Source organism: Gallus gallus, chromosome 2 (genome assembly GCF_016699485.2).
Source record: "Gallus gallus isolate bGalGal1 chromosome 2, bGalGal1.mat.broiler.GRCg7b, whole genome shotgun sequence".
NCBI lineage: Eukaryota > Metazoa > Chordata > Aves > Galliformes > Phasianidae > Gallus > Gallus gallus.
Genome location: NC_052533.1, coordinates 9,996,795 through 10,012,506, shown reverse-complemented (window position 1 = coordinate 10,012,506; position 15,712 = coordinate 9,996,795). Strand labels below are relative to the sequence as shown.

At 38.3% G+C, this 15,712-nt stretch overlaps 1 protein-coding gene across 7 annotated transcripts in view; it reads left to right on the top strand.

Moving 5' to 3' along the window:
- DIP2C (disco interacting protein 2 homolog C) overlaps positions 1-15,712 on the top strand; it is a 288,455-nt gene that overhangs the window by 185,029 nt on the left and 87,714 nt on the right. For all 7 annotated transcript variants that reach the window (XM_015282142.4, XM_046937850.1, XM_046937849.1 and 4 more), the window contains 3 exons: positions 5,159-5,290; positions 6,655-6,774; positions 7,697-7,894. In XM_015282142.4, coding sequence (XP_015137628.1) covers positions 5,159-5,290; positions 6,655-6,774; positions 7,697-7,894 — 450 coding nt within the window. The remainder of the gene's footprint in view (positions 1-5,158; positions 5,291-6,654; positions 6,775-7,696; positions 7,895-15,712) is intronic.

Below are 15,712 nucleotides of genomic sequence, written 5' to 3'. Positions count from 1 at the left end.
GTGAAGCATCTGCTTTGGGTGCATTCTTGCTGTGGCTGTTTATTGGGCTCTCTCACTAAAAAGCTGGTGAACTCTGTATTGGAATAGATCAAGCAACCTGGGTACCATTCTGTTGCACATACTAAATGCATTTTTCCATTTGAATGTTCCTCAGCTGATCGTTCCTTTTTAAGTGTATTTAATGACATACACGAAAACACCCAAAATGTTCCTGATTTTATATGCTGGAACAGTAGTCCATATTCCCCCCCTACCCCCCCCTTTTTTTTTTGCTGTCAGTATAGCTTGATGTAACACCTGTATTTTCAGATGAGTAATCCTCTCACCATGATGTGGAATTGCTGAATTGCAGACAGAGGAAGAAATTGTATTGTATTCTTAAATTCATGTTAAATGAATAGCTTAGAACCTTGTTACAGAAATACATGCACTCCTGGACACATTAATCATTGCATTTGGTTATTTTCTCTGACTTCATCTTAAAATGCTAGAGGAAATTATAGTGTACAGAATTACATTTATCCAAACTCTTAAAAGGTTACATTACTCACACACCAGGTCTTAATATGTCTTTAAATATAGCTTCTTTATAGTGTGACATTTCAGTAATTTTAAATCTAGCACAGTAAGTCTTCTCTCATAATCACTGAGTTTGCGGTAAATAATACAGCATTTTTAGAGCTAAATTAAGCTGTCGGTATTTTGTGAAGAGGCAAAATACTACTTTTACTTTCTTTTTCTTTTTTTGTTGACTGGAAACATCTCTCAATTGAAGAAAAGAGATGAACTTACCTCAGTGTATGTATACTTCTGACGATACGATACCTTAAATGGCGTCGCCAGTAGGACAGTAGCTGTGATGAATGAATGTAAAGGTCATTTGGATACAAAATATAACTGATATTTGCTAACAGCTTCAGACTGTGATCTTAAGGTTGCCATCAATCTTTGTTGCTAAGATCATTGGAAGAAGGAACAGAAGCTGCACAGATGATAACTGAGGTATATTCCCATGGCTTGATGTCTTTTTAGTCCAGGGAGTTGTTCTCCAGAGACAGATCAGCCTACACAAGAAAAAATGTCTGTAAATGTGTAAAGACATATAGACATGCTCAGAACATGCTAATTTTGATAAGTACAAATTTAAGGGACAGTAGGAAAGCCCTTCAGTGATAACCAAGGAAAGCCCTCCATTCTGATATCCATTAGGCTTTGTCCTCTGGAACGCATTGCAGAATGAAAAGAAGCTTTTTCTAGTGCAAGGGCTGTGATGCAGTCCTGAGAAGAGGTTTGATGCAAAGCTCTGACTATGGTGTAATCAAAGTTCATCTTTATGGATCATTTAGATAATTTGCATAAGCTATAATATGTGTTCTATATTATTGTTTGTTAATTTTTTATCTTCTGCTGCTCTGTTGTGGCCAAAGGTCCAGTATAGGATGGATTCCCTTTAAGTATTTAACCTCACTTTTAAGATACTCAAGTGTCTGTACTAGATTAAAGGGAGAATCTCTAGTTTGGCATAGATTTCAAAATTGTGTTGGGTAACTCTTGAACTTAGAGTGTTTGCTGTAAAAAATATTTGCTCCTCATTATGTCTTTGAGTCAGTGCTTTATGTGTTTATCAGGTCTGTAAAATTTCCTTTTCTTGAATTTTTTGAACCTAATAAAAATCAAGGTCAGAAAACACATCCCAGAACTCAGAAAGTTCGTGTAGTGATAATCACACAGTGCTTACTTGTGATTATAAATGTATATAGATTGAAGTGTTGAATATCACACTTAAAACTTTTGATCTTTTTAGGCACTCTTAATGTTTTCTTTATACGTTTCTGTTTGAAAATCAAAGACCTCAATTCAAATTAAAGGCTATATAAGTTTCTGTTAAAACCAATGTAAAAACATGTGCCATAAGGCATGAAAGATAGATCTTTGAAAACCTTAAAATCCTTATGTAATCTGAGGAGGAGTATTAACTTATGATACAAAAGACTAGTTTATAATAGCCTCTGTCACCTGGATGTTATTAATACAGGCAAAAGTCAGCTGATGTATGGTACAGTATGACAGTACAAGTACAGCATTGTAGGAGTGTTCTTTGAATTCCTGGAGACTCCAAATACATAGTGCTTTCTGTGCTTCCAAAGTTCCAGTGGAACGTATTCCTCTACCTCTCCGCTTCTCCTTGATCATGGGACTCTGTCAACATACACCCTTTCCCTACATGACTGTGCTCTGAATTATTGCTTCTTTCTCATTTTCTTGAAATGGGTTAGATTGCATGACTCCAGTGGCAGAAATGAAGAGTCTTAACTGAAAACAGCTGTTAAGTCTGTGATCTTCTACTGCAAGAATATTGGAGTAGATTGGGAGAGGAGACACAAGAATGTGTGTGCTTGATGGAGAGAATTCTTTGAAGTCATGCAGCTGTCACGATTTCTTCTTTTTCATCAACGGAAATATCAGGATGATTATTCTTAACTAAACCTCAAACATTACTTCTAGTTACCTGACATAAGACCAAGCATTTTTATCCAGATTGTGTCCATAATCTAAGCCCGCATTGACTGTTCTACACAAGAAGAATACATTTCACATAAAGTAATAATTAACATTTTCTTTAGAAGCCATTCAAGCCAAATTTTGTCTCTGATTTTCATTGCTCCGAGCCTGACTCTCAGAGGGGAACTGACTGAAGATTTGTAACTCTAATGGATGAAGCCTACAGCTGTAGATATTGCCATGATAAGACATCTGTTTAGCAGATCCTACACAGAAAGAGGGCAAAACAAGCCTTATTGTTCCTCTTCTGTAAGATAAGGATTCTTCTTAATAGAAATGTAGATAGCAGATGTACAGGCTGTGCTAAAACCCCATTCTTTGGCCCGCCAGTGGTGACCATGTAGGGAATAGAACTGAAAGTGCCAGTGGTGCTTCTTCAAAAGTAAGCCTTTTTACAAAAGAACGGGACTCTTCTTTCTCATTTTATTTCACCCTGCCAGTGCCACTTGTTGTTACACAGAAATATTTGATTTCATTTGTATAGATCTGAAGGGAAAGCATCTCTGCTCTGTGTTGCTGTAGGTCGCGTGTCTTCTCTCCTATGCATTAAAGAAACCTTATCAACGTTAAAACCTGGAAGGAGATACTTTAACTCAAATCCAATATTCCTTGTAAACTCTCAAAGATGGAAATGTTTTGCAGGAAAGATGTAAACAATTATAGCTAATAAAAAATAGTTTCTCATGTTTCTAATAGCTGACTAAGTACAATTCTTTTCTTAGTCATGTTCCTCTCTCCATTTTGCATGGCAAAACTGCATTATAAGTAGAAGATAAAAAGATAAACATCAGCATTTTTTAATTGACTTATTTATTGGGTAATTCAATAGCGATCTATAAAACGCTGCCACTTAGCAAGAAAGGACAAAAATTGTGCTGAGTCTGAAACACTTGATAAATGACAAGACATCTGAAGTGAAGACATTATTCAAATAATTACCAGTATAAGCTTCTTGTTCCAAGCTATTATGCTTTAGTTGGTCACTTACAACACAAAATAAAGTCGTTCTTTCAGTAAAATGCTAAGAGTGGATGTGATCAGAATCAAAGGGCTCAGATGGGCATGTGTGGGGTGCAAAATATTTTTGAGTGGCACAGTAAAACATCTCATATTTTCTTCAGCCACTTACAGCAGTGCCTGTGATATTCATGAATATAAATGTTACATAACAACTATAGACGTTAATATCATTTTAATTTTTCATGATGATTGTCAAATTTGAAATCGTATCGTTTTAATTTTTCACAATGATTGTCTGTCAAATTCTGCATCCAAATTTGACATATGCAAAATAGACATTAATATAGCATCTGTATACTGTATTTATAGCCACGAAGACTGTTTTTCTCTGCTGATGGTGCATGAATTTGTGATTGAATGCGCAAGAATTACAATGACCCAAAGTTCAAGACCCGTGGAAATGCTTGATAGTTACATTTCAGATAAAACTTATTTGTTATGGAAGGTGGTGTTACAGTAGATTTATGGCATCATAATGTTTATAGAAGATAGTTACTAAAAAATGCATTTTGAATGCAGTATTTGCACAAGATTGTATTTTTTTCCAGAATTTTGTATCTTAAAGACTCATTCCCTATTTTAAAATGGAGAACATTTCACTTTGTTGGCAGCAATATGAAGACTTATCTTGTTTTGTATCTCGGGCTGCTGCGGATCATTTATGTCAATAAAGAGAAGTTGTTTGCTCATGGTATTTGTCTCCATCTACCCAATGCTGATAAAAACATGGAAAAAAATATTAGACAAAGGGTAAAAATAGTACACAATACGTAGGTAGTAGACACTGAGACCTGAAAACATGCAAAAACAAACTGTGATTGCATGCTGAGCTATCAGGCTATGAAAGAAAAAGATTAGCTCTGTGGAATTGTTCAGGAGTGCTGGAATGAGTCAGATCAAATTGTGTTTGCCTTCTGGAAGGCAAGCCTTTGTTGTTAGGAAGAATTGAAATAGCTCTGTCTAAAAATAGTAGACAGGCAAGTGTCCATGCAGAATGCAAAGTTCATGTTTCTTTCCACTTTATTTCTTTCCCTTGGATTCCAACCCTGCTGTGGTTGTGTTGTTTTTTCTTCTTTTTTTTTTCCTTAACAAGCCAGTGATTTCCTTTCTTAAACAAAATTGACATATTCAAAATGCATAGGCTTATAAAAGCAGTAAGCATTGGCACTTGCAAGTGACTGACAACAGGCCACATTGTTTTTATTTTGAAAAACTAATGCAATAATCTATGAGGAGAGTATTTTTCTGGGTCTTTTTCTATTGGAAGCTGTTCACAAAATTTAACTTGTATAAAATTAAATGTCGGTGTAGAACCAACAGCCTAATTAAGTCATTTTTTTTTAGCTTATTGCTTGCATGCTTGCAGATATATGGCCCTTGTTTTAATCAAAGGAAACTTGATATATTAAAATTATGGTGTACTTTATAGTTGAATACATTCATTTTGTGCATTAACTTCAGTGCCTGTTTGAATGCTGAAAATCAAAAATATCAAATGCTCTTTCCTCTCCCTTTTGTTTTTCTGCCCTTCAAGACTAGAGGTACATGGTTAAACCTTTTAACTTGTTTTTCACAGAAAATCATTCTGCCCCTCCAGATGTTACCACTTACACTTCAGAACACTCAATACAAGTAGAAAGGCCACAAGGATCAACGGCACGAGTGGCACCAAAGTATGGAAATGCTGAACTTATGGAAACCGGTGATGGTATGTCATAAATTGAAATAGCTTTCTTTTTGATTACTGTAATCTTCAAAGTTAGTGTATGTGTCTGCTCTTTGTTTCTTCTGGACAATTGTGACATAAAGACACATAAAAAGTTACAGCATCTTTGGAGTCCTAAAATAAAGTGATATACATGAAGCTGACATAGAGAAATATTTCCTAATCAGCAGGGCCGATTCCCTGTAGAAATTACTTGGCAAATGAAAGCAGCAGATCTCTCCAGATCTGCTTTTCTGCTCTTATCATGATGTGTGGCTACAGCTGGGCTGTTTTTTAAAGGGCCAAGAATATGACATAATAGGATGGCTACGTCTTAAAAACTGCTGTATTTGAAGTTTCACTTTCTGAGTGTATTTTTTTTTGAAAAACAGTTATTTGTAAACCCTTTCTTATTTACTGCTCCTCTTTTCTAAAGTATATTAAACCATATCTCAGCAAAGTTTGGAATTGTTGACCAAGTGTATTACATCTAAACATAGCAGCTTCAGCTATAAAAACCACTTGGTAGAAAAGTGATAGCCAGCCTCACAGAAGGGTGGGAAGTTGAAATTTCTGCAATGCAGTGACAGAAAGCTATTAGTTCAGGGTCAGGTGACATGAATGTTACAGAGGTTTTGCACTCTACCAAGGGAGGGGAAGGGGAAGGGGGGAGATGATTGGTGGGATTATGTAATAAAAGTGCCCATTGCCCCATGCTGCTGTTCATAATTGTATTTTTCAAAGTGATGTATTGACAAGCGTGCAGCCCTTGGAGATTGCTGGCTGATGAAATTGGCTTTAGGGACTTTTGGGGATTACGGGGTCATGTTGAAGTAATACAAAGATGTCGGTCATGTTGAAGATGGATACTGGACAGATGTCTACTACAGTGTAAAGAGCAGCCAAGAATAATGATGGGGCAAAGCCTATGACCCACACTCCTTGCAGAGCTGCTCTCTGCTGAAGTACTCTTGTCAGTCAATGTTGGTGTAACCAGTAATCAAGGGAAGAGCCAATGCCCATCTTCTTACCTCCTAGAAGAGTTCTCTGAAGTTACCAACATTCACTGTACGGAGTTTTTTTTCACCGTGCTTCTCTCTCCCAGTCTGTGTGCTTTTCCCTTCTAACTTTGCAAGCTCACTCTGGCGTTATTGTATTGTTTTTATTTACACTAGGCCTCATTGTTCCTTTATGCTGAAATGATCTTAATGTCTTACTGTTGAATACTTAACTTGAGTTGCAGTCACGAGATGGCATGAAACTGTAGTTGTGGCCTTGCAGTCCTAGCCCTTTTCTTACCCCACTTAACGTCTGGTGGTGTTCAGCGTAGCAGTCTACTGATGTCTCCATTGATCCCTGTCCTGCAGGAGTACCAGTGAGCAGCAGAGTGTCAGCAAAGATTCAGCAGCTGGTCAATACACTAAAACGGCCCAAACGACCACCATTACGAGAGTTCTTTGTAGATGACTTTGAGGAATTGTTAGAAGGTAAAATGACTGTTTTTCAAAAGGTTTGGGGATCTCTTATTAAAACTCTGTAAAATGTTTGTCTCGCACATTGACTTCCTAGAAAGCTAAGTAAGCCCTCCCTGTACTGGCAAGTACCAAAAAGTGTTGATATTCAGTTGAATCTGCTTGTAGTGAGCTTGGATATAGTGCAGTAGAATCAAAAGTCTGTGTTGTTTCTTCATGGTTCTGCTTGCCATGTGACTGCAGAAGAAAGCAGGGGAAATCTTTGCTCTGAGAGTGTTCGGCTGTGTATTATGGTCGTTTCTTTTGAACATCAGTATGAGAAATCCTGTCAGTGCAGCAGCATGTAAAATGTTTTACACATCCTTTGTGTAACAAAGGAGCGTCAAAAAAATGAGCTAACTGTAAGATAGAAACAAGGATAAAGTCAATAAATGAAAATTTGTTTTGAAGGAGGCCAATGCTTTGAGAATTAAGATTTGTCAGGATATGGTGATTTAAATAGTCTTTGTAGCAGGTTATAAGAATGTTCTAACAAAGTCTGACTTAAATTGATGTGTTACTGATGACTTACTGGAGTACAATTTTTCAGTAGTTCTACAGTACATCTTATTATTGAGTTTTTGACAGGAAAAAATATTCTCCATCTCTCTTTAGGAATGAAGAAGGGTTGATGAATGTATGCATGCTGTCTCAGCAGTTTCTTTCCCTGCTTGTAGAGCTAGTGTAAAGAAAGCCTGTGCATTCCTAAGGTGTATCAGTTGCTTGATCTCTATTGAAGTTAAATGTTATTCTGTTTTATTTCTCTGTTACTTCTCAAGACCTTCTAACCTCATTATTTTCAGGAAATTTTGCAAAGGTAACTTATTCTCTTGGTTACACAGGTGTACACAAGGTATAGAATTTACATGGTAACTGTATATCTTTTCATAATCATAAGTTCAACAGCCAGATCCAAACCAGCCAAAGCCAGAAGGAGCTCAGATGTTGGCTATGCGTGGGGAACAATTAGGTGTGGTTACAAATTGGCCACCTTCTCTGGAAGCAGCTTTGCAGCGATGGGGGACCATCTCACCGAAAGCTCCTTGCCTAACCACTATGGATACCAATGGAAAACCACTGTATATTCTCACGTACGGTGAGCATTCTTTGAATTCCTTGTGCTTTTACGTATAGTACATAGTGTCTGTATGTGTAGTAAATATACAAACATATAGTGGAGAAAGCACTCAAATTATGCATCTTTTCCATATCTGAGTAAGGTAAAAAAAGTTCTTAAGCCATTGGTGTCCAAGTTTCTGAGATGTTATATTATGAATTATTATACAGAGAGGAGCTGATACATCCATAGAGTCATAGACTGGAAATTAAAACCACCTTTTAAATAGAAATGTGTACTAGGGCAGATTTTCCTGAAGGTTAAGGTCTAAATCCATTGCCCTTGGATATTTTCAAGTTTTCTTCTGAAAAAGCAGAACCTGGTATAAAAAATTTACCAGCTTCCTAAAGAAGTTAAAATAGGATTATTTTTTTTTTCTGTGTTCTACAGATATTGCAGTAAGTGTGATATGAATTATTCCTCCTGGTACATGGTTGTACAGCTAGCAAACATACTCCCTTGAAATAGATTTGCCAAGACCTATTCCAGTGTGATCTTTGGTATATTGGTGTATTTCAGTGTGTTCTTCATGACAATCTGTTGTACCAAGAAAGACCAAATGGAAATAATCGTAAGGTTATCTTTGTCACATAGCTCCTAATTTGGAGAAGGTAAAGATACTTCGGGAGATATTCAAAGGGATTATTATGAATAACCATGAAACTCTGAGAGCAAGTTGGAACATGTCTGTATGTTACTGGTATGGATATAAAAATGATTTTGCTTTTTGTTATTTCTGTCTTCTCAGGGACCTAGAGAATATATTAATAATAAATATTCCATGCAGAGAATATTTCTACATACTGTGACATAGAGGTATTGCTCAGTGCTGAATGCGCCTTCCCATTCAGGATTTAGATTGAGTGATGGTCCTTGGCTGAAAAGAAGTTTGGGATTGCAAATACAGTTAGAGGCTTTTAAAGCATACCAGAACTTTAGGAACTGAAGGTCATGCATGAAACATTTTCCCTCAGGTACCTCAAAGTTAAGAAGTTACTTCAATTAGGGGGCACACGATTCACCACTGATCAATGGTTTTTTTCCTTAAGGGCATTTACTTGGAAATAGAAAAGAACTTCTAAGTTTCCAATTATATGTTTGCAGAAGAGCTATTCATATCATCTACTGAATGCCCTAAATAAGTTTGACAGGACTGGAAATGAAGATGTTAGTGAGAGTCAGACCATTTCTGAATATGGGATTCTGTCCAGAGTCAGAGCATATGTCCTACTTCTGCTGAAGGGCAGTAAGCTGAACAGATCTACCTGAAGAGCTCCTCCAAAGGGCTAGTGAAACCTCCTAGCTTCTTTCCCTTTCCTAAGCTATTTCTTCCTGAACACCTCTTCTAAGTTGTCTAAATCCTCAGAAAAAAATAGACTAAAGCTTTTTTTCATTGCTGTCATTTAGCTGTACTTATTTTTTGTTGCCTTTTAATATTTTCCCAAGGTTAAAAAAAAAAAAAAGTCTTTTTCTTTTTTTTTTTTAATAGATAAAAGAAATGACAAATCACAGTTTATAGAAGATGGTGTAAATTATCTGCTAGCTGGATTTCAAGCTGACATTCTTTTTCTTTCCTTTTGGCATAACACATGATTTTCTTTACTAATTTTCTTAATTTACAACTGCCTTTGTAAGATAATTATTATTACAGAAATTTCATTTTATTTATGAATGATTTTGCTGTAACAATGCCATCTTTTGGTTCTGTACTATTTTCTAGCAATTGTGGCATTTTAAAAAGTTGAACATGAAAAGAAATTAAGTCTTGATCTCAGTAAAGAACTCACAGGCATAATTTTTTATCCCTGTGCATTCTACCACTGGCCCTGTGGTAATAAACGTTTGAAAGAGGAGTCTACCCAGAACCCTACTGTGTAGTATTGATATGACTTTGCATGCATTTCTTTGTATCAGATGACTAGAAGTTTAAAATACCAACACGGAGACCTTCCAGTAGTCTCTGAGTTTGTATCTCACCATTTCTTTTGTGTTCTTTGCCAATTAATGGAAACAACATTACAGGGTTTTTCACATATTCACAATTTTGATAAATATTCAAGATTTTGAAGAGTAATTACAGGCTTTGAGAGGCTTGCTCTTGACATGTTCATCCTCTTCTTCATTACCGTTACTCTTTACTGCTACTGCTTCAATCTCTTCTCATATTCTCTGTCATGTCTGCATGGAAGCTCTTATTCATCCTTCAACTTCCTGAGCAGAAAGATTCTGTATGATATCTTTTGTTCCCTACTCCTTTTATATAAAGCATCTTTTCCTGCTTCTTGTGGAGGAATCCCAGGTTTACCTGCTTATTCCAGACCTCTTTCCTTCTCTCCAATCTGAGTTCCAGGGATGTCTCTGTGACAGATTTGTAGCTGTCAGCTAAATCACATTATGACTGAGCAAGAGTATTTATTCCCTTCACACCAAGCATTTTCAACTCCTCCCTTCTTAATCAACATAGGTGATGTTGCTCTCCTGCCTGTCACTTGGGCTGTACCTCCAGTATCGTAAGTGACCTAGGTGTTTCTTTGGTCTTGTGCAGTCATTCACAGTGTCTGAACATTGCAGGTCATTTTTCACAGACACAACGAGTTTAAAGAATTATTCTTCCAGCTCTAGCCTAAAATAATCTCTGCCTTCCTGTTCCTCTGTAGGAATTCATCTAATTTGCAGTTCCTTATATCTCCTGTGACTTTTTCACCATATTTTCCCAACTTATGTCTTCTATAGCATGTTTGGATTGCAGATAGAAGAAATTAATGGTTGCACTTCTTCCAGACTTGATATTTAAAAGCAAATTTTTTAATTTTTGATTTGCTTAAATTCTTGAAATTATTTGCAGTGTCCCAATTGTAATTGTTACTCAGTGTACTCAGAGCTCTTAGACTCTTTCTAGTGAATGAATGGCTATGAATATTACTTATTTCTCAAATATTTTGTTCCTCTGGGAACTTGGTTAAGCAGAGAACATCTTAGTTAAGTTATTCTCAATCCCTTTGTAAATCAAATCACTGAATATGTATAAACTGAAATGTCTGAGATAAGGGAGGGAAATATGTCTTTATAAGGCTTTATGCGTATCTGAACTCTGACTAGAAACCTAATACATGGTTTGAGGAGAAGGAGGGCAATTTCTTGCTCAGACAAAGTTAATCAGAGCAGTCAAGCAGCTGATTTTGTTATTGTTGGTATTAAAAATGAAACACAATGATTTCGTAGAAGAGAGACATGAAAAAAGGACCATTAAATCCTATATACTACTTATGCTATAACAGCTACTTTTCTGACTGTAGAATGATTATTCTGAGAAGGATCAGAATGCCTGGGGAAAAAGTAAAAAGCCAAAAGCAATTGGGGAATAAGCAAGTTTTGAGTTCTTTTATTGTAACCATTATTAAAGGCAACAAAGCAAGTACCAGTTAACCATATCTGATTCAGAAAACCTCATTGCCTTAATCTAACACTTTCTTTAAAATGTTTTGATGCCGAAGTCATGCAGTCTTTGCAATGGTGTTACATCTTCTAGTGGGGGTATCTTGAAATGGTTGAAAGTCAACAAGAGACCAAAAATAGCCATCCGTGAGCTGTGCTGCAGCTGGTGTGCAACCCCAGCCACCTGTGTCCCCTTGTGGCCGGGACCTCTAGGTCAGGAATTCCACAATTGCCAGGAGGAGGAAGGGAACTCTGCTCCTAGCCAAGAAACTACACAACCCAATTGTCCTTATCTCTGAAATGACTCATTGCTTCCAGAGGTGGGAGTAATGAGAGACAGGTCCTTATCAATCGACAATACGATTGTTTAATGCTTTAACACTTCTGTTCTTTAATATAGAAAATAACTTCAAAAAAAAATCTGTATTACAAAATTGTGATTTTTAGTGGAATATCAAGCTCTGTAAAAGCAATATTACCTCTATTCTGAGTGTGCCTGGAGGCTTTTATTCTCTGCAATAAATGGTTTTGTTATTTTGTTTGGATATTTTCCCCAAAAGATTACTGTTTCCCATGCTGCTTAGGATGGATCTAATTAGTTTATGAAGAAAGTGTTGGTAGAGCAGTAGATCTGTGACTATTATTTTGCAGCATGGAAAAAAGTGCCCCTTTACCTTCATTGCTTTAGGAAGACTGCATTTATACCAGATTTAATGTCTCCATTTTTTCTTTTTGATGTAAGGAATGTCATATTGTGTTCTTGAAAGAATGAACGTTTTACAACATTATTTTCAGTTAAGTTTTGGCAGTCTCGCAATTGCTGTGCACGGAGATTGGTAAGCAACCATGGGTTTGGTTTTGCTGAGTTAATGCTGTGTGGTTCTTAAAAGCATACAGAATTCAGTAAGGGAGTTGACTGTGGTTTGTTTTGTCTTCAATTTTTCTCCCTCTGCAGTTTTTCTCTTATAACCTTCTTTACATTGAACACAACTGTGTAGTCCTTCTACAGATCTGTGAAGGGAAAGGGATTTACTATAGTATCACATAGAAAGTATACATCTTTTATTGACTGCTCCCTTTTCGTTTAAGACCTGGTGGTTTCCTTTGCCCTCATAACGTGTTGCTTAACCAGATGAGACTAGCTATTAATTCACTCTAGCCTGCAAATTTTTGTAGGTAAGAGACACTGCCCTCTGAGTAGGCTGTTATAGAACAAGATTGATTACAAGTGACATTTAAAATAAGTGGTTATTGCTATAGAGTTGCTGCGACACAAGCAAATCATAATTCCCGCAGCACACACACAAAAAAAGAAAAAGAAAGAAAGAAATTTGCCCCATGCAGATGTTAACAATGTTTGTCGCATCTGCCAGGAGGTGAGGTGATGTTTTTCATCCACTCTTGCTACCTGTATGCACGATGTCTGCAGGACATGGCTCAGCTTCAGAGTCATCGCTGCCACACTGCGTGCTTGCTGATACTTGCTGGGCGCTGGGAATGCTGGGCTTGGTTTGCAAGTGAGGGAAGAGCATTAAAGGTGACTTGGCATCACTGCATGAACATGCTGCTAGGGCTTGCAGGTGTGGCAGCAATATTTGGGACAGGTGACAGGAATGGCTAAGGAAGATGTGTTCATCATTAGAAGATTTATTTCAGTAAATGCTTAGGTGGTTAGAAATAAGTCAGGGAAAAGCTTGATTTCTTAGTGTCTTGTAGAGTTATGATAGATTTCAGAAGCCAACGCCAAAATAAACAGCTTGTTGAGAGGCAAGATTATAATTTGTAGTAGTAGCCAGGTGTGTGTTTGCTGAATTTCATCAAGCTTGGCTTGTTTTCACAAATTAATTGAGGAAATTCGTTGGAAACTTAACAGTTTGGTTTGTTTGGGAGATTGTTGTGGACCTGAAAACTGAAAAACACAGGTCATTATTGTAGGCTGTTACCCAGGTCACCTGCATGTGACTGGCAGACACAGCACAGGATGTGCAGGAGCCTGGCCCCCTCTGGAGGTACCCTGGTAGTGCCACTGGGCACTCAGAGCTCTGGCTAGTGACTTACCTCTCTAAATGGCTGATCAAACCTTTGTTTTCAAACTAAAGAAAGCAGCTGTTCAAATTAGACTGAAGGGACAGATTCTTTAGCAGGATCTGTTGCAATAGGACAATGGGAAATGGTTTCAAGCTAAAAGGGTGGAGATTTAGACTGGATGTAAGGAAAAAGTTGTTTACAGTAATGCTAGTAAAGCACTGAAACAGGGTGTCCAGAGAGATGGTGGATGCCCTGTCCTGGGAGACATTTAGGGTCAGGCTGGACTGGACTCCAGTGTACCTGTTGGAGCTGTAGGTGTCCCTGTTCTTGCAGGGAAGTTGGACCACATGACCTTCAAAGTCTCCTTCCACTCAAACAATTCTATGATTCTTTGACTGCTGGATGTCAGAGCCAGGTGAAACAAATACTGCAAGCATCCAATGTCCTGGTAAGGCAGATGGGAGAGCACTTTGACTGGACCAGGTTGGGCAGTGAATACAAGGAGGCCTACAGACTCTGGAAGCAGCAGTGGTGCTGGAGGTGGATGTACCTGCCTGGATCTTGCTTTCCATCTCTACAGGAAAGTGAAGAATTATTGTTTGCTACAGCAGTGTGGCTGTTATGAGCTGAGATGTGGGCTGGTTCATCCCCTGCTGCCTGAAACTGCTCCTTGATTCTCCTACCTCTGCCCTCCCGTCTTGAATCCAACTTAGTAGAAGATGGATGGCAGCATGTTTATCTGAGGAAGACCTGCTGAACTGATGACAAAGGGCCATATCCTCAGCAACCCCCAGTGGCGAGATTTCCTTTGCAGCCATGTGCCTTCACGGTGGGTTTCCCCTGTACAAGGATCAGCCCATCACGAGGTGAGAGCCCTGGATCGAGCACAGCTGCTCCCTCTCCGGGGCTGCCCTCCACCCTGGGGCAGATGCACACCGTGTTGAGGTCAAGGCAAAGTCTCCTCACTGGGATTTGTGGGAGAGATTTTAGCAATCAGCTTTTTCCCAGCAGTGTCTAATCTCTCAAGTTTATAAAAGAAGAATTAGTCTGAATTGCAACCTAGGCAGAAGGGAGGAAGGAAGCACTTCAAAGATTTCCTTCTTTATAACATCCTCAGTTCCTGAGGGCTTTTGTCCTGCGGTCATGGAGCCCTTTGTGTTTCTCAGTGAACTGGCAGGCCGAACAGCCAAGGTGGCAAAGCAAACACAGCTCAGTGTGCCTCTGGCAGCACCCCATCCAGCAGCGCAGGCCTGGCCCTGGTGACTCATGCATTCCTGGCTCCAGCTCATGCATCGCTGCTCGCTTTGCAGCCCTTTTTTTCAGGAATGAAGCTGGAAGACAAATGGCGAGCTTCCTGTTGAGTGCAATCTGGGCCAAGCTCTGTGTGAGGTTTGCTCTGGGATCAGCACACAAGATGGCCGCCCTGTACGCGGTGGGATCCTCTACTGCTGGCACTGGGGTGCAGGCGACTGCAGAGGCATGCTGGGCTGGAGCTGTGGAAGTGCTGAGGGATGCAAATGAGAGCCTGTGTTCCAGATCCAGCACAGCTCAGTGCCAACTGCCCTCCTTGGTCCAGATGTACTGTGCACCCATGTACTTCTGAGAGAATGCATATAAATGCTTTAATAGGAATAGCTCTTTAGAGTTCAAATCTCAAAGAAAATATCATAAGGTGGCAATTTTGATATAAGAAATATGAGTGTGAATATGTCACAAATGCAAATTTAAGACTTGTAACAAATTTAGTCTCCAGCAGAATTTTCACAGCACCCCCTTATGTCTCTCAGATGAGGTATTAAAATCTCAATGTTCATTTTTAAGCTCGAAAGTGTTTTATGTAAAGATGGTTCTTCAAATTCAGGACTTGTGCCAGACTCTTGATTTCCATTCTTCATGTTTGTGTATCACTACTAATTGTTCTTTTAAGATTATCACCACTGAAACTTTAATGCTGAAAACCTTTAAGAGAAGGAATGTTTGCTTTTCTAAGACGCTTTGCTTTTATTCTACTTCCTTATCATTTCTAAGTGTTGACTGTTTCAACAGGGATGCTTTTAAAGACTTGTCTTCCAATAAATGCAGGTATTTATACTATACTGTTATGAGGGTTAATTCTGCAGAGCTACTCCTGTATTGATGCTGTTTTCAGTAGAACAGAATTGACTTGTGTTTGTTTTGAACACTGAGGCAGTTCAGCATCCAAATACTGGAGCAGTTGGCAAAGCTTAATTTGCTGATAAAATACTGCCATTTTCACAAGAAGTAATCGCATTTAGGGCTTTTTCAATAACAAGCAGCAGTGACCCTTCCAATTTTCCTTAAGAGTTCAAAAAG